Raw genomic sequence first — 18,507 nt, forward strand, 5'->3', positions numbered from 1 at the left:
CAGGATGGAAGGTAATTTTACAGGGTAATAAGATTTAAAAACACTGAGGATTCCTGTCATAAACAGATAGTTAAGGGTTAACGCCTCTTTTACCTGTAAAGGGTTAAGAAGTTCACCTAGCCTAGCTGACACCTGACCAAAGGAACCAATGGGGGAACAAGATGTTTCAAAAGGAAGGAGGGAAGTTTCCTTTGTTTAGTCAGTTTCAGCCAGAGTGAAAAAGATCAAGAAACCAACCTCTTAACAGAGTAGTAAGTTTTAGAAAGGAATATATAGGATTATGTTGATTTTCTTTTGTAACTTATCTTTGATAATTAGGGGAATTATCAAATTGGGTATTCTTGTGTGTATTACGGTTTTTGCCCAGGGGAACATCCTGTGTTTTAAATCTGTTGTCTGTGAGTCCAGCTGGTATGCTGTCTCCCAGAGGTTTTTCTCTTTTACCTTTCTTTTCTTTAATTAAAAGCCTTCTTTTTAAGAACCTGATTGATTTTTCTTTGTTTTAAGATCCAAGGGGATTAGATCTAGACTCACCAGGAATTGGTGGGGGAAAGGAGGGGGGATGGTTAAATCCTCCTTGTTTTAAGATCCAAGGGATTTGGATCAGTGTTCACCAGGGACTTGGTGGAGGAGTCTCTCAAGGCTACCCAGGGAGGGGAAGGTTTTGGGAGGGAAGAGAGTTTTCCAGGTAACTCAGAAATCTGGATGGTGGCAGCAAAACCAGATCTAAGCTGGTAGTTAAGCTTAGAGGTGTTCATGCAGGTCCCCACATCTGTACCCTAAAGTTCAGAGTGGGGGTGAAACCTATGACAATTGCCCTCTAGGCTCAACTTCAAAGTTACAAAAACAGGAATAAACCTCCCTCTTAGCATAGGGAAAATTCACAAGCTAAAACAAAAGATAATCTAACGCATTTCCTTACTATTACTTACAATTTCTGTAATTTTAGATGCATCATTTCAGTAGGAGCTGGGTTACCGGCTTGGGGTCTCTCTTTGTCCTGAGAGAGAACAACAAAAAGAGCCCGAACAAAACCTCTCTCTACCCCCACACCGATTTGAAAGCATCTTCTTTCCTTATTGGTCCTTTTGGTCAGGTGCCAACCAGGTTATTTGAGCTTCTTAACCCTTTACAGGTAAAAGGAGGGATTTTATGCTACCCTTAGCTGTATGTTTATGACAAGGGTAATTAACCATTGGAACAATTTACCAAAGTGGTGGATTCTCCATCACTGGTAATTTGTAAATCAAGACTAGATGTTTTTCTAGTTCAAACAGGAATTATTTTGGGGAAGTTTTCTGGCCTATGTTATACAGGAAGTCGGACTAGATGATCACAATGGTCCCTTCTGGCCTTGGACTCTATTAATCTATAAAAGAGTGAAATGTGCACATACTACAAGATAGGAACTGTGTTGCAAAGTCAGGGACTTTTCATACAGACTGCAGCCAGAGTAACTAGGTGGCTACAGCCACTGAATCTGAGCAACACAAGTACCATGAATTTGAGTCCTACCCTGTTAGATGTCAGGCAGAGAATGTGCATTGTGTCTGTCCCTGGCTCTCTACCGGAAGTCAGCAAGGGTTCCTTTTGGAAGTTATGCCCTAAGATCAAAATTTGTAGTTTAAGAGTTGATATTCCAAGTTATCTAAGATTCACATGCAGACTCCAATTTTACTTTATAAGTATTGTCAAGGAAAACAGCACTAATTAAATGAAAGATTCTAGTACAAGCAGTTAGCATCATGTAATCATGATTCATGCTTCTTGCCCCTTTCCTGAAAAACGAAAAAGAGTGATAAAATAAATGCAACTTGGTGGGTCATTTGTTCAAGGGGTTTCTGATACACAATCCCCCCTAAAATAAGCAGTTCATACTATTTTCAGACTCATGACTTTTTTGGTGCTCTGATGGACTATTAAATTTATAGCATTGACTGTCGCCCCCCCATCAGTTATTGGATCAGACCAAGGTCAACTTTAGACATATTTCAGGAGTTATTGCACTACAAAAGTGTCATTGTCGATACCTCTACTTAAACAAGGGAGGGAGGGTGAGGACACAGGGGACATGGCAACTTTATTTATAAAAAAATCTCTATTGAACTGCCTCCTTACCACCTTTATAAAACCTCTAATAACATGTTCGGAATCGGGAGCGCTCTAGCCCCAGGCAGTACCCTGGGGACTGGATGTTGTTTCCAGGAAAGGCTTATGAAAGCTGTATGTTAAGAGCTGATGGAGAGCTACACAAAGGTAGGCATTTGTACTGCACATGACAAAGTTTTATTGATCCTTAAAAACCCAGGAACTATGTTTATATATTGTTGAGTTCCATTTAATGGCACCTTATCAGTAAACTATTACATACACAAGCTACACTAAAAGAACATTTATGCTGCAGAGTCAATCCTTCAAATTATGAAGTGTCAGAATTAATGCACAGACCATAAGTTGACATCCTTATATATATTTTGATAGCCTAAATACATGATCCCCTACTTCTTTTTCCCCCGCATAGGACCCCTTTCTCATTCAGTGCTCAAGGTGGACAGCACTCACTGAATGGGAAGCATCTTGGGAAAAACTTCTTAACAGTAAGAACAGTAGGACAATGGAACAAACTGCCCAGGGTAGTCATGGAAGCTCCTTCACTGGAGGTTTTTCAAATACAGATATTGTGTCTGTATCTATTTTTCTTAGATACAGACACAATAAATCCCGTGTCTTGGCAAGGGGCTAGACTAGATGACCCTTGTGGTCCCTTCTAACCCTATGGTTCTAGTCAATATTTAGCTTCATCACTCAAAGCCTTGTTTACCACACGCCATTCAAACCCTGATTTGAATAATACCAGCTCCTATCACTTGTCACCAATAGATCTCAAACAACTCTACAAAGAAGGTCAGTGCCATTATCCATACTTTACAGATCTGAAATAGAATTTTTAAATATTCTTAAGGTCTTTTCTACAGCACTAATCACTGTAGCATCAAAGTGTTGCACAAACATTACGGAATTTATCTTCACAACAATCCTACGAGCTCAGGTGGTATGATCCCCATTTTACAGATGAGAAACTGAGGCACAGACATGTCAAGTGTCTGCTAAATCTAGGTGCCCAATTTGAGATACCCATGGCCTGATTATTTTTCCAGAGATCTTAGCATTTCATAGCACTTTCTATATTCAGCACACCATTCTTTGACTTCAGTTGCAGTTGTGAGTGCTCAGCACTTCTGCAAATCAGACTCCAGGTGTCTCTAGTTGGACATGCAAAAGTAGTGAAACATGATTAGTGCCACCTATCAGAAGTTTGGTTGAAGTGCCTTACCCAGCATCACACAAACTTTGTGGCAGAGACAGGGGCAGAATCCAATTCTCCAGAGTGGCATGCAACTGCCCTATGACACCATCCTTCCTTTCTGTCCCAAAATACACTGCTTCATTTGTTGTATACATTTAATTTCTGCTACAACTGAGGTGGGGCCTTACAGACAACAGCCTCCTTATCTACACAACAGAGTCCCAATACCATTCACCATCCTGTACGCTTCCACAATGCACAGTCTAATCCACGTAGCAACAGGAAGCTCTGCACCCTTGGCATTTCAGCTGGAAGGATACAAAAACAGGGAACCATCTTTTGGGAATCATGAAAGGAACAGTTCACTTTTGGGATAAATGATTCCGGAGTTATGAGCACCACTTTGTCCTCATGAAACACTCAGTAAGCTCCTGTATACAAGTGTCGCCAGCTCCAACACTCACCTGGCAGACACGATGGCATCAGGAAGCAAGATGTGAAGGACAAATAAAATGGGGACACTGACATCAGAGGTACGAAGGGGTGTTGTGTCAGGGCTCTCACTACCAGGGGCAGGTACCATTTTGGAAAAAGAGGCCTGATAACTGACTTGGCTAAATCAGACTGTGCTAAGGAATCTGTCTACCTGGGTGTTCTCTGCCAGAGAGCAACATGCTACTAAGGGCAGACACCTGACATGCCAGGTGCTGGGGTGGAGACCTTTGTCAAAACTTTGTTGGAGAAAATCCAAGATATACAGGAATTCAGGTTATCTTAGATTTGTCTTGTGTTCCTGGCACCATCCCCAGAACTTGGCCCAGAAAAAGTATGCTTTCTAAGTTGATGCTTTTCTAGAAGAAAATCTCCTGATGACTCTGAAGGAAAGGCCCAACAATACTAGTGCTTCCCTTTCAATAACCAGGCAGCTACGTATAACCTGATCAGGTTTGGATGAAAAAGAGGACCTTGGGAGAGGGTGTCTTGTCTCTTTGGGAGCTGTAGGGGCAGCCATAATCTCAGCTCTGTCAGATCTGAAAACCAGGGTCTCCATGTCTAATGTGGGGTTACCAGTATAACTGTCACCTGCTCTCATTTTATCCCCTGGAATGCCTTCCCTAATAATGGTTAGGGAGGAAAAGCACAGAGGAGGCCTCGCTGCAGCCATCGATGCAACAGGGCATCTACTCCCATGGACCTGGGGATGCGCTCGTGCTGCTTGCAAACAGGTTGGTTGAGAGCAGGACAGGCAATCATCTCAAAGCCTTCCTGATTCAGGCACACTCAATTGTTCACCTTGATCCTGCTGAGCCAGTCTATTTTCTGGTTCAGGTCTCCCTTTATTTGAACTGCCTTGAGGGAAAGGGGAGAAAGGTCTGCCCACTGCATGATTACTATTACTTCAAGATGAAGTGCTGGGCTTCTTGTTCCCCTCTTGGCTGTTCACTTATGTGATCATGGTCGTGTTGTCTGACTGAATCAGGATGTGGCTTTCCTCTAGGCTGGACTGGAATCATCGTAGTGCCAGCTTGACAGCTCTTAGTTCTGAGAGATTTATGCTGTGTGTCCTTTCTTCCAGGTTCTAAATGCCATGAGCTGTTTGGAACCCCAAGTGTGCTCCCCAGCCCTCCAGGGCTGGCATCAGTTGTGAGGACCAAGGGATCTGGAAGGCATATGACCACACACTTGCCCTGCAAGGAGTTAGTTGCCTGTGACAGAACCTTTACTTGATCTTTCCTGCGTTCTGGGGAACTGTCCCATACTTCCAGGATGTAGCTTTGAAAGCACCCGATGTGTAATTGTGTCCATGGAGCAATCTGTCTGTATGTTACTAGGAGGCTTAATAGTTGAAGGCTCAGTGCTATGGTGGGCCTCATGCAGCTCTGAAACAGAAAAAGGAGATTCAGAGTCTTCTGGAACCTTCCTAGAGATTGATAAATCCTTGCTAATAAGGTATCTATGTCCATCCTCAAGTGGGTTATTTTGGTGGAAGGAATCAAAGAGCTTTTCTTGATATTGACAATAAAGCCGTGCACCCGTAAGAGTCCAAAGTCAGAGACTAGTTCTGTGTGCCGTTGCAAGGGATAGAGGTCTGATTAAGATGTCATCCAGGAAGGTGCACAGGTGGATCCAGTAACCCGAGTATGGCTATGATTACCACCACCATCTTTGTGAAAACCCAGGGGACTGAGGACAAGGCAAATGGAAGCGCTAATATTGATGCTGCTTCCTGTCTAGACAAACCTTAAGAACCTGTGATGACAGTGTGACCAGAATGTGGAGGTGTGCATCCACCAGATCCATTAAAGTCAGAAAATCCCTCTGGGACAGGGATGACACCACAGAAGTTATATTCTCCATATGGAACTTCATGTTCTTCATCCACTTGTTGAGCCTTTTGAGATCTAGAATGGTGCGGATTCCCTTTGTACACTTCTGAGCAATAAAGGAGATTAAGTATAACCCTAAGAATCTGAGGGAATGCTCCATATTACTCCCATAACCAGGAGGTGAGAAATCTTGTTCTAGATTAGACTGTGCTTTATGCAGTCATTCGACAAGAGACACTGGATGAAAAAACAGATAAGGTGGAGCCCATAACTCATGGGACTCACTATGTCCCTGATGCTGGTCTGTGGTCGGAGCAACTCAGTCCTCCAAGAAATGGAAAATCCTGCTCCAAGCAGAAATCTATGTGGTCACTGTCACAAAGAGACTTTGAGAGCCATAGAGTTCCTTTGTCAGCTTTCCTGCCAAGCCGAGGTTCCACAGCTTTCCTTTGGAGAGCCTGCTGTCTCTTCTCCGTTTTTTCTGTCAGAATGATGGCCAAAAGGAACATTTTGTCTCACGGTTGGTCTGTACCCTCTCCTGAAGATATGATGTGGTGGTGGAAGGGAGTATTCAGATTTTGCAGCACTGTCTACCACTACCTTGTCAAGCTTCTCTCTGAAAAGCAGAGCTCCTGTGAATTTGGCAGAGTACAGTACCTGTTTAGGGTCACCCTTCCAGGGACATAGCCATAGATGGCACTGTGTCATTCATTTGGAGGCCATGGCATTTGCTAAGACTCTAGTGTCCACTGAGGCATCAGCAACGAATGCTGATGCTGGGAAGACGTTCTCTAAAATATAGCCAAAGTCAGGGTGATCTCTATCCTTGAGAGCTCTGAGATATTCTAGCCAGGAGAGAGGGGCCCTCGCAAAGCAAATAGCTGCTAGGGATGCCCTGGGGGAATCTCAGGGCTGCACCACAGGAGCCTGCTCTGCTCTCTGTGAGTCTCTTTCTCCTATTGCAGGGCCTAACTCAAGGCTCCTCACCACAGGAGCCTATCTTGCTCCCTGTGCATACCTCAGCCTGACTTCCCCAGTCTCTCCCAGAGGGGAACTCCCCTTGTTCCTCTTTCCAGGGTTTTCCTTTGTCTACTGAGTTTCCAGCTCTACTGTAGTGCTCTCCCTGCTTCACCACCACGGCTGGGCTCAATCTAATTAAGTCCCACTATACCCAGCCGGGGTCACTAGGTAGCCTGTAATGTTGCAAGCTTTCCATGAGGTCCATAGCTGTTAAATAATGGGCAAGGCTGAGGCCAGCTTGCTTCAAATGTACAAGCAGCTTGTGACAATGAGTTACTCCTGAAACACCTGTCCGGGGGGATCGTTATGAGGAGACTTCAGTTTGGGAGAAAATATGCTGGAGGTCTCATGCAGCCAGCAGTAAATCATAGATAATTTACTAATAAAAGGTATTGTACCCAATAAGAGGTAACTGATTTAGACCTCATTATGATTGATAAAGATAACTGGACTGGAAACTGGTGGTTGCATGGGGACCTCATGATCATGATCTGATTACATTCAATATGGGCAAAAGGAAGAGATTCCCACCCAATAATATAGATACGCACTTGATGCTTCAAAAGGACTAGTTTCCCAAAGCTGAGGAAAATTATGAGCAAAAATAATGGAAGAAAAAGCAGACCGCAAAATGTGAATGAAAACAGAGTTCTAAAGGGTTTTATTAGATGACCAAAAAGACACAATTCCACAATCAAGAAAGAACAAGTGTGGCTCATGGAGTGGTGAAGCAAAGGCAGCAATTAGAAATAAAAAAAGTAATACATAACAAATGGAAAAAGGTAAACAATCAATATAAATGAGAAGTTATGAAGTGCAGAAAATTGACATGGGAAACTAAAGACATCAGGGAAAAATCCATGGCTGGCAGAGCTAAGGAAAAAGGAAGGAGTTTAACTACACTAGGAACAAAAGAAATCCTTGCAATGGTATATAGACCCATTACTACATGGAGATGGTAAAATTGTTAGTAGTGATACAGAAAAGGCAGAAGCATTAAAAAAAAATGTTTCTGTTCTGTATTTGGAAAGAAGAGTGGTGTGCTTGTATCATGCGAAGATGAAGTACTTTCCAGGTCCCTAGGAACAAAGGATGTTAGGCCAAATCTAGTAGTTATTAAAAAAAAATTAAAATCAGCAGGCCCAAATAATTTCCACCTACAAGTCCTAAATGTTGTCTGAGGAGATCACTGGCCCACTAGTGCTAATTTATAATAAATCTTGGAATACCCAGGGGAACTCCAGAAGACCAGAAAAGTCTTAATGTTGTGCCAATGTTCAAAAAGGACAAATGGGATGACGTAGATAAGTACAGACTAGTTAGCCTGACATCAACACCAGGCAAAATAATAGAAAAGCTGATCTGAGATTCAATTATATTCCTATCCTTTAATTCATGGCAGTCAACATGGTTTTATAGAAAACAGGCCTTGTCAAACAGAAGAGGAAGTTACTGACCTTGTGCAGTAATAATGGTTGTTTGAGATGCATGTCCCTATGGGTGCTCCCCTGTGCCTTTATTCCACAATTTTAGGTAGCAGTGTCCATTCATCCCACACATGCACTCTTCTCCTTCCCTCATGGTCTGCCTTGAGACTACCTAGCGCTGCACGGGCGAACCCCCCCTTCTCCATAAGGGACTCTGTGGTACTCTGAAGTAGAGCGAAGGGGGGGCGTGTTGTGGAGCACATCTTGAAGAACCATTGTTATTGCACAAGGTGAGTAACTTCCTCTTCAAGTAATGTCCCTATGGGTGCTCCATTGTAGGTGACTTCACAACAGTATCCCCACATAGAGGGCTGAGGCTTCAGAGTGGAATCTGTGGCTCCACAATACTCTCTCTGCAGTAATAGATGGCATTGGAAGCCGACTCTCCAGTGATAGCATAATGTTCTGTGGAAGTGTGGGCAGAGGTCACTGCTCCGCAGATTTCTGAGATGGTTGCACTCCTTAAAGATGTCCTGAGGTAGAAATGGACCTCATGGAGTGTGTACGGACTCCAGATGGAGGCAACAGTTTGCGTCCTTAATAACAGTGATTAATGCAACTAGAGGCCCATTTGGATTTTCTTTGAGCCGATATCACAGAGCCTTTAAATCCTTCCACGAGCGAAAGGAAAAGTTTAGAGGACTTTGTGAAGTCCTTAGTCCTGTATAAGTAGAATGCTAGTGCTCTTCTAACATCTTGCATGTGCAGAATCGTCTCCCCGTTGTCACTACGTGGTTTTGGCGGGGAAGAGGGAAGAAAAACCACACACACACAAACAGGAAGATGGCTCTGTTGATTTCATATAGAAAGTGGAGGCAACTTTAGGGAGAAACTTGGGATACGGCCTCAGAGTTACTTTGTCTTCTGTGTATGGTAGGTGTACCATTGGGCCACTATTTCTCCTATGCGTCTAGCTGAGGTGATGGCAATTAGCAATGCTGTCTTCAAGGACAGGTGTATGAAGAGTAAATTGCCACTGGCTCACTGGGAGGCCTAGTCAAGGCTCTGAGAACTGGGTTAAGATTCCAGGGTGGAGCGGGTGGAAAGCATCCTGGCAGGCCGGGCCGGTTTGTTTACCTGCCACGTTGGCAGGTTTGGCCGATCGTGGCTCCCACTGGCTGCAGTTCGCCGCTCCAGCCCAATGGAGGCGGCAGGAAGCAGTGGCCAGCACATCCCTCGTCCCACGCCAGGGTGCTTACCCTGGTGAGTCGCATGCCAAAGATTGCCGATCCCTGGACTACATTAACAGAAACTAGGTAACTTTCAATTCACGCTAGCAGGGTCTATATTGGGCAGTTACAACACAACATTTTAGTGGGCCCTGCAATTCACATCCTCATAGTCAGCAATGCAGGACCATGCAGGCAGGTTCAGGGAGAAATGTAGTTTAAAATATTTTTTAAATCTTGTGAAAAGTTCTGCTCCAAAGGGAGCCCTTAGTCTGCGGACTGAGAGAGTCTGGAGGCAGACAATTCTGGAGAGTTCTTCCTGGAGGGCGGCCCTAAACTCCTGCATAGAGCAATGATCTGGTCTGTCTCCAGTTGCTATGGAGACAGGGAATGCCTCATGGTGAAGTCTGATGTGAAGGTGATAGAAGATGTAGTTTGCTTAGTTGTCTGCACGGCATGCAGCACAACAGAGTCTTGATCTTTTACTGGGATCTCTAGACATCACAGTCATGCTTCAGCTCTGTGGCACCCAATCCCATTCTTGCTTCCTGTGTTACTCTTATACCCCTTCCTGAAACTCCTATATAAAGAGAACAAGTTCTGTCTCTTAAGGCTTCCTATATATTGTTTCACACTGGACAGCTCAAAATTTAAAAATTTATCTGCACGAAGTTCTGAATTATACAATTTCCCTTGTTTACTGTTATAGGCCTCTTGATAGCATAGAAACTCTATTTTAGTCCCTAGATTGGTAAAAATTCTGTGCATTAACACAGTCAGTCACTGTTGAATTGACAGACCTACAAGGAAAGGAGCGAGGCGCAAGGGACCCCCCCCCACAAAATAGTCCTGGCTTGTTTGCCGAATAACACCTCAACAAAGCAGTACAGATCTACACACAATACTGAGATATACAATTCTGTTACCATTTGTTTTGTTTCCCTCTGTGGTAGAGGGCTTTTCTGTCTGTCACAGTCATTGTTGTGTCAAGAAATCTATGATGGGGGTGGGGGTGAGACTCTTCCCCATATACTCCTAATACTTAAGTGGTGTGCACACTCCATATCCAATCATAGATCTCTGGGGAGGTCCAAAAGATCTGGCAACACCCTTTGTAAAAATTCAGTGGGTTTTTCATGCTGAACCTCCTCCAGGAGGCTATCATCTCAAAAACCACCCTCCACATCCATACCTTAGTTTGCAAAGGTTTGTTTTCTCCTGTTTTGTCCTCGAGTGCTGGGACACCAGTGAGGAGGTGATTTTGTTTTCTCCCATTCATGCTGTGAGCCCTTCTAGAGTAGTTTGCATAGGTCTATATGCCAGGGTTGGAGGAAGGACTCTCAGCTAGACTGGAGCTTGGCAGTGAACAAGAATAAGAGAGGAGGTAGCAGTAAGATGGCTGCCTCCCATTGAGATAGAGAGTGTCGTTCCCAAAGTCTGCTGGAAAGGGACAGGCTTATTTTTGTCAGACGGCGTTCATTACATGTGGGCTATGGCATAGATTAAGTGCAGTGAGGGGGGCAGAAGAGACTCGGGATTCTGTTATAAGTCTAGAAAAGTGTATTTTTTACATTAAGCTCCCACAGAAAGTTAAATAAATTACACGACTTCCCATAACAGATTCACAGGAAATACTCCTAGAAAGGATAGAAAAGCTTCTGATTGTAGCTCTCAGGCTCCCAACTCTGCAAACTGGAATAAAGCTCCTTTAACCTGAGCTAAATTAGACTAAGAGAGCGAATGTAAGCGCATGAGGCTGGAACAGGCTTCTGCATAGATTCAACTCCCAAACTGAGGCAAATCTCAACTCAGACCATAGGTGAATCAGAACACTCCACCTGACTCAAAATGGAGTCTCAAAGCAGCTAACATGGTGACTTCTCTTAACTCCAAGAGAACTCCAACAATACATTTCCCAAAAGTAAAAACCTATTAGTTCAGGACAAAGGCCTCTAATGAGAAAAAGCACAACCCTGCAAAACACGCCCTGCAGTTGGTTTCTACCTTCCCATTCCAACTTGGGACTTAAAGGATTTAAGTACAGAGGATAGATATCTTCTCAACTTGCAAACAGAACTGTTTGCAACAGAAAAATTCTAGATTTTTTCTAAATTCCCCTGGGGATTCTATTTCAAGCAAACATCTGTCACATCTAATGATTTAACAACAGAGGATTTTGGCACAGAGAATGTTATATTAAGATATGTATAGAAGATAAACCCAAAATAACCTTTGTAAATCTTACTCAATAGTTGTCTGATCCAACACTCCTGTTACTGGGATCCCATAAAATTGTTGCATAGTGGCAACTGCAGACTGCATAGCTTTTCCTGAGTGCAGGGCAGACATTCGGCTTTCAGAGGGAAGCAAATAGCCGTATGCTTTTAGCCAACTCTGAAAAACATGAGAAATAGAAAGCATTAATTATAACGTAGTCAGTTTTGAAGTTTATATATAAAAAAATTGTTCCTTTAAAGTATTGGAAACATTTTTGTGTGACCACTGAATTGTAGAAATTCATTGCCTCTTTTCCTCTTCATTTTTTCTTGTTTTGGCTGAAGATAGTGAATTTGTGTCATGAGAATAATGGGTTAATTGCACTCATTAAAACCAACTATTTTGAGGGGAGGTACTATGCAAACTTTCCATTAGTGAGGGTGAATTATTCATCAGGAATAATATTTGCTGCAAATTTAGCTCGTTAGCACCCAAGTGACTTGTTAGCATGTCTTGCTCACTATGGAGACATTGGTAGCAACTCCTTAGCTAAAGATGCATTGTGATTTGCATTTAAAGCAGGAGTAACAACCCTCTTGACACTGCAATGACTAGATTTAAGGTAAAATTTTCTAAAGCATCTGTGACGGTGCACCCCATAATGCTTTATGGAAATATGCTGATGAATGTGTATATGACATAACTGGAATATATTTTATGCTACATATGCCATGAAACATATCTATGTAGAGGATGTGATCTACTGAATCTATTCCTTCTATTTGTATGCATTCATCATTTTTGTGTTTGACGTTATGAATATTGGCTGTGTACTTGCTTGATTTCTAAGTAGCCTTAGTAAAGCATTTGGTCAGCTTCTTGAGAAAGGAATGTGTAAGTTAAGTGCCCAATCAAGAAGCACTTAATGGACAATGGATCTTGGAAGGCTCCAATCCACATAAGAAGTCTACTTGAGGACATTCAAGGCAGCATGTGAACAATGGCTGCTAGCTGTAAGTTCTGAGTCATGCATGGACACGTGACTTGCCCATGTGACTCCAAAACTCCATCTTGCAGCTGAACTTTGCATAGGAGAGAGGAGGGGGTCTCCACCCACAAGAGAAAGTCTATTTAAATCCCTGGGAGACCCCTCCATTTTGTCTTCAGCTGGCTCAAGAGATGGCCTCTCCACCCCCAAGGATACCTGAGAGAAACTGGAACAAAGGACAGTAACTACAGGACATGTGAGTGATTGCTGGACCCAGACTAGAAGAAGACTAATCTGTAAAAGGGAATTTACTGGAATTCCTTGGAGGGTGAGATTTTATCAGTATTCAGTTTTCTTACTGTATTAGACTCAGACTTATGTGTTCTATTTTATTTTGCTTGGTAATTCATTTTGTTCTGTCTGCTATTACTTGGAACCACTTAAATCCTACTTTCTGTACTTAATAAAATCACTTTTTACTTATTAATTAACCCAGAGTATGCATTAATACCTGGGGGGGAGGTCAGCTGTGCATCTCTCTCTATCAGTGTTATAGAGGACGAACAATTTACGAGTTTACCCTGTATAAGCTTTATCCAAGGTAAAACAGATTTATTTGGGGTTTGGACCCCATTGGGAGTTGGGCATCTGAGTGTTAAAAACAGGAATACTTCTCAAGTTGCTTTCAGTTAAATCTGCAGCTTTGGGGCTTGTGGTTCAGACCCTGGGTCTGTGTTGGAGCAGACTGGCGAGTCTGGCTCAGCAAGACAGGGTGCTGGAGTCCCAAGCTGGCAGGGAAAGCAGGGTTAGAAGTAGTCTTGGCACATCAGTTCGCAGTTCCCAAGGGGGTTTCTGTGATCCAACCTGTCACAGTGTCTAAGTGACACTGTGCTTTACATGGGCCAGTTTCTCAAAGCTAAAAGTAATTAACAAAACAGGCAGAGAAAAAAATTAAATAGAAAAAGTGTGAACAAAAAAATTGGGAGTTGTTTAAGAACACTAGTAGATGTTCTTAGAGTCAGTTTCTTCATTTTTTTTTACTTCAGTTAAAAAACATCTTGGGCTAAGACAGAATATGAAAGCTGCACACTGACCACAAATGGAAAAAAGGGGAAGCAAATATGAATATAAAATACAAGTTAAGAAATGTAGGAAATTGATAAGGCCTGCTAAAGATTTAAATGAAGTGTCCAGGGCCAATAGGATAAAGGAGAATTTTGTTTTAAATACATCAGGAACAAAAGGAGTTCTGACAATGGTATAGATGGCAAAGCGGACAATGACACAGAAAAGACAAGTGTTCAGTAAATATTTCTGTTCTGTGTTTGGAATAAAGTTGATATCTCCAAATGATAAAATACTTTCTATTCCAACTAAAACTAAGGAAAATATTAAACTTTTAAAAGGCCCCCAACTATCACTTATACTAAGGACCTGTCATGCAACAAAAACATTCTCTATACTGAGAATTTTCTATGTGCAGAGGACTTTCCAGTTGGTGCAGAGAAGGGATAAGGACTCTACGCCCTGCCCTGCTCCTAGCCCCAGTGTTGGGGCATGTCTGCAGTGCACTACAGTATGGCTATTCACGGCTTCCTAGAGGCCATAAGAAGCAGAGTGCAAATTTGTCCTATCTATCAGCGAGTAGACACTTCACCTGTCTCCTGCAAGAATGGCACTTCCCCACTATCTTTACCCCACATGCTGAATCGCTGAAACAGTCACCAGCATAGGTGTCAACTCCATGGGTATTCCAGAGATCAAGCACCCATGGAAAAAAATAGGAGGTGCTCAGCACTCACCAGCCACAGCTGTTCGGCGGCCCCACCAAACAGCTGTTCAGCGGCCCCACCAAACAGCTGTTCAGCGGCCCCACCAAACAGCTGTTCAGCGGCCGGTGGGAGGCACTCAGGGGAGGGCAGAGAGCAACAAGCAGTGGGCCGAAGAGGTGGAGTGGGGGCAGGACTTGGGGTGGAGCACCCACGGGGAACAGTAAGTCAGCGCCTGTGGTCCCCATCTCTTTATTCTGTCTCTCTCTGAAATAAAGCTCACCCACCCAACCCCATTACTTTAAGCCCCCCAGATTACCCTACCCTGATGATGCAAGAACACCCTTGCCCCAATCTCCTCTGCAGAGATCCAGACCTTCTTCCTGAACCACCCCAGTGAGGGGTCCCTAAACATTCCCCAGACGCCACCAGCTTACATTGTGCCAACCTACATAATAACATTATATTCCCCCAACCCAAGTCAGACAAACAACTTCATCCTGAACTCTCTACCCACCATGATACAACACACTCCCAAGCTTCCCTAAAGCCTTGAACTACTGGCAACCATGTCCCAAGAACTCCCTTCAACTTTTTATAATGCAGGGAATCACACCTTGCTCCACCATCTATGACATTGTCTATGGTCTTACTCTCTCCCAGCCTTTAAAAAACCCAAAACAACACACCACCCACACACACCCCATAGTGGAATCCCTTGTCTCTTCCAGCCTGTGCCAACTAGGAACCCTGTGCTCAATACTCAGCAGGCCTCTCCCATTCCACACCAATCCCTTTCAACACTGTAGGAGCATGCAGTTCTCCCATCCTGTACTGCCTCATTCTCCCCATACAAATACAGAGGCATATGCACCATTCCACATCCCTCAACAGGTGTCATTTTGTAACCCTACACAACAGGGGTCGGCATCCTTTCAGAAGTGGTGTGCCAAATCTTCATTTATTCACTCTAATTTAAGGTTTCACATGCCAGTAATACATTTCAACGTTTTTAGAAGGTCTCTTTCTATAAGTCTATAATATATAACTAAACTATTGTAAGTAAAGTAAATACGTTTTTTAAAATGTTTAAGAAACTTAATTTAAAATTACATTAAAATGCAGAGTCCGCTGGACCGGTGGCCAGGACCCGGGCAGTGAAAATGCCACTGGAAATCAGCTCATGTGCCGCCTTCGGCACGCATGCCATAGGTTGCCTACCCCTGCCCTACAACCTACCCCAACACCAGTTTCCATCTCAACACAGGAGACCCTGCTCTACTCCCTGCTGCTGCAGGCTCCAGCCCCATATATGCATTTCCCCCTCCACCCAACAAACAGCACAGTGTGGGGATATCCATCTTCTCCACAACACAGAATGACCAAGCCCCGAAACACAGGAAAGGTTCTTGCCCGATTCCCATCACATTACATAAAACTGAATCTAAGATGAAAGATCACAGTAGATACAAACAAAGGAGGCTTATACAAGAAAATAAGACAAGTATGATCAACATGATAAGCAGCTGTTTGAGCACAGAAGTTTTTTCTTGACTTTTTTGTAGTTTTCCTGCAAAGATGAGCTTTAAGGACAGAATTAAAGGAGGATAATAGGTGACTTTGTGGATATTTTATGAAGAAGTTCTTCCTCATGCACATACAGGGCCAAAATGGGAGAAAGTGCAAAAAATTCCCTAAAATAAGCAATCGGATGTTCAAAAGAGCACAAAGTAAGTGTCAGGAGCTACGAACTTCAACTATGGGTGCTGGGCACTTGAAAAATTGGTCTCTCATTAGCAAAATGTTTTGGGGGTAAAAAAGGTTGCAGAGTGGTAGCCGTGCTAATCTGTATCAGCAAAAACAACGAGGAGTCCTTGTGGCACCTTAGAAACTAACAAATTTATTTGGGCTCACGAAAGCTTACGCCCAAATAAATTTGTTAGTCTCTAAGGTGCCACAAGGACTCCTAGTTGTTTTTGCAAAAAACAGTTATCCTCTATTCTACGCAATGTTGGTCCAACAAAAGACATTACCTCACCCACCTTGTCTCTCTAGCTATTCTCCGGAACAGAGAGGTTCAAGCTTTCCACATCACTGTACCCCTTTCAAGAGTCAGATTTGTCTTGCATACACCCAAGTTTCACCTCACTTAGAAACTGCTTGCTTACAAAATCAGAAAAGTGTCACAACACACTGTTACCGAAAAATTGCTTACTTTCTCCTTTTTAACCATGTAATTATAAAATAAATCAATTTGAATATAAATAATGTACTTACATTTCAGTGTATAGTATATAGAGCAGTATAAACAAGTCACTGTCTGCACGAAATTTTAGTTTCTACTGACTTGACTAATGCTTTTCATGTAGCCTGTTGTAAAACTAGGCAAATATCTAGAGGAGTTGATGTACCTCCTGGAAGACTTCTGTGTACCCCCAGCAATGCATGTACCCCCGGTTGAGAACCACTTATCTAAAATAGTTCTCCTAGACACACATACCCTTTGAACCCACAAAAATAGAGAAATGCAAATATTTCCCATGGACTATGAAAGCAGTGAAGACCTATAGTACTTAACTAGCTGAGAAATTACCTCCAATGCCTCACATCCTGTGCTAAAATACCTTCAAACTACTACCTGCACAAAGTAAATCACATGGGGGGGGGTGATCACCTTATTCTTAGCCAATAAATTCTCTCTCAATTTCTTCCCATGAAGGAAACACCAACTTTTCCAGGGCAGATTCAAAAATGCTGACAGAGCCCATTAGCCACCCCAGTCCCCGGGAACAGAACCACCCAGCTAGGATCAGCCCCCACCACTAGAGCCCACTGGCATCATCGCAACACCCTCATCCTACCCCCCGACGGGCGGCGGAGGCGGCGCGACGGGAGCCAGCGCCCCCACACAGGAGCGAAGTCCCCTCGCCGAGGGACGGGGGGCGCCGGGGCTCGCGCTCCCCCGCCCGGCGAGGGGGGGGGGCGCCGGTGCCCGCTCCCTCACGCCGCTCGATAGCCTCAGGCCCGCTCGGTCAGCACCTACCCGGCCGCTGCTAGCTTCGGCGGCGGCCCAGCTCAGGGCGCAGAGCGCGGCCAGCAGGGAGCAGCAGGCCCTGACTAGGCTCCAGCGGAGCATCCGCTCCATGGCAGCTCCGGGACTCGGGCCGCGCAGACGGGCCACCGCACCTGCCGGGCCCGCCGGCCGCGCTGCTCTGCGCCTGCGCGCTGGCTCCGGGCGGGGCGGAACCGGGCCCCCACACCCCCTCCGCGACCAGCGCGAGGATGACGGACGAGTGGCGTGTGCGCGTGGCGCCGCGCGGGGACTCGAACAAAGCGTGAGGCGCACCTCGCCCATACCCGACAGCCGTTACCCTCCGCCCGCCCCCACCGCCCGTAACACCCGCTCCACCCCACCTCACTGCCCGTAACACCCGCCCCGCCCCCTACCACACCCCACTGCCCGTAACTCGCGCTCCGCCCCCCGCCCCACTGTCCGTGACACCCGCCCCCCATGTCCGTTACCCTCCTCCCGCCCCCACCGCCAGTAACACCTGCTCCACCTCCTCCCCACTGCCTATTACCCCACTCCACTGCCCTTAACACCCGCCCCCGCCCCACTGTCCGTGATACCCGCTCCGCCCCTCCCCACTGCCTATTACCCCCGCCCCTACCTCTTGCCAGTAACACCCGCCCTCCTGTCCGTTACCCTCCCCACACCCCCACAGCCCGTAACACCTGCTCCGCCCCCACCTCACTACCTATTACCCCCGCCCCGCCCCCAACCACACCGCCCGGAACACCTGCCCCACCCACTCCCACTGTGCCCTGCTATGCCCCTTCCCCACTACCCCGTAACACCTGCCCTGCCCCCTCCCCACTGTCCCACTCCCTCCCCACAGCCCATTGCCCCCACACACACTGGTGGGGGGCAGCGGGGAAAGGCTCTGGCAGGTGTGGGGGGCAGCAGGGAAAGGCTCTGGGCGGAAAGCAGGGGGCAGCAGGGAAAGGGTCTGGAAGGTGAGGTGGGGTGGGGGCAGCGGGGAAAGGCTCTGGAAGTTGTGGGGGGGGCAGCGGGGAAAGGCTCTGGTGGGAAAGCAGGGGGCAGCGGGGAAAGGCTCTGGAAGGTGGGGGCAGCGGGAAAAGGCTCTGGTGGGAAAGCAGGGGGCAGCGGGAAAGGCTCTGGAAGGTGGGGGCAGCGGAAAAGGCTCTGGGGGAAAGCAGGG

At 45.3% G+C, this 18,507-nt stretch overlaps 1 protein-coding gene across 2 annotated transcripts in view; it reads right to left on the bottom strand.

Annotated features, from left to right (window-relative positions):
• Nucleotides 1-17,661, bottom strand: part of MMP24 (matrix metallopeptidase 24) — a 163,199-nt gene extending 145,538 nt beyond the window's left edge. The window contains exons 1-2 of one of the 2 annotated variants that reach the window (XM_039497805.1): nucleotides 17,328-17,661; nucleotides 11,556-11,704 (exon numbers count right to left, since the gene is read on the bottom strand). In XM_039497805.1, coding sequence (XP_039353739.1) covers nucleotides 11,556-11,704; nucleotides 17,328-17,639 — 461 coding nt within the window. In that variant the 5' untranslated portion in view covers nucleotides 17,640-17,661. Of the gene's footprint in view, nucleotides 1-11,555; nucleotides 11,705-17,327 lie in introns of those variants that run through there. The other variant, XR_005587674.1, reaches the window with a different exon arrangement.
• Nucleotides 17,662-18,507: the final 846 nt, after the last annotated feature.

This window comes from Mauremys reevesii, linkage group 13, assembly GCF_016161935.1.
Source record: "Mauremys reevesii isolate NIE-2019 linkage group 13, ASM1616193v1, whole genome shotgun sequence".
NCBI classification, from domain to species: Eukaryota; Metazoa; Chordata; order Testudines; family Geoemydidae; genus Mauremys; species Mauremys reevesii.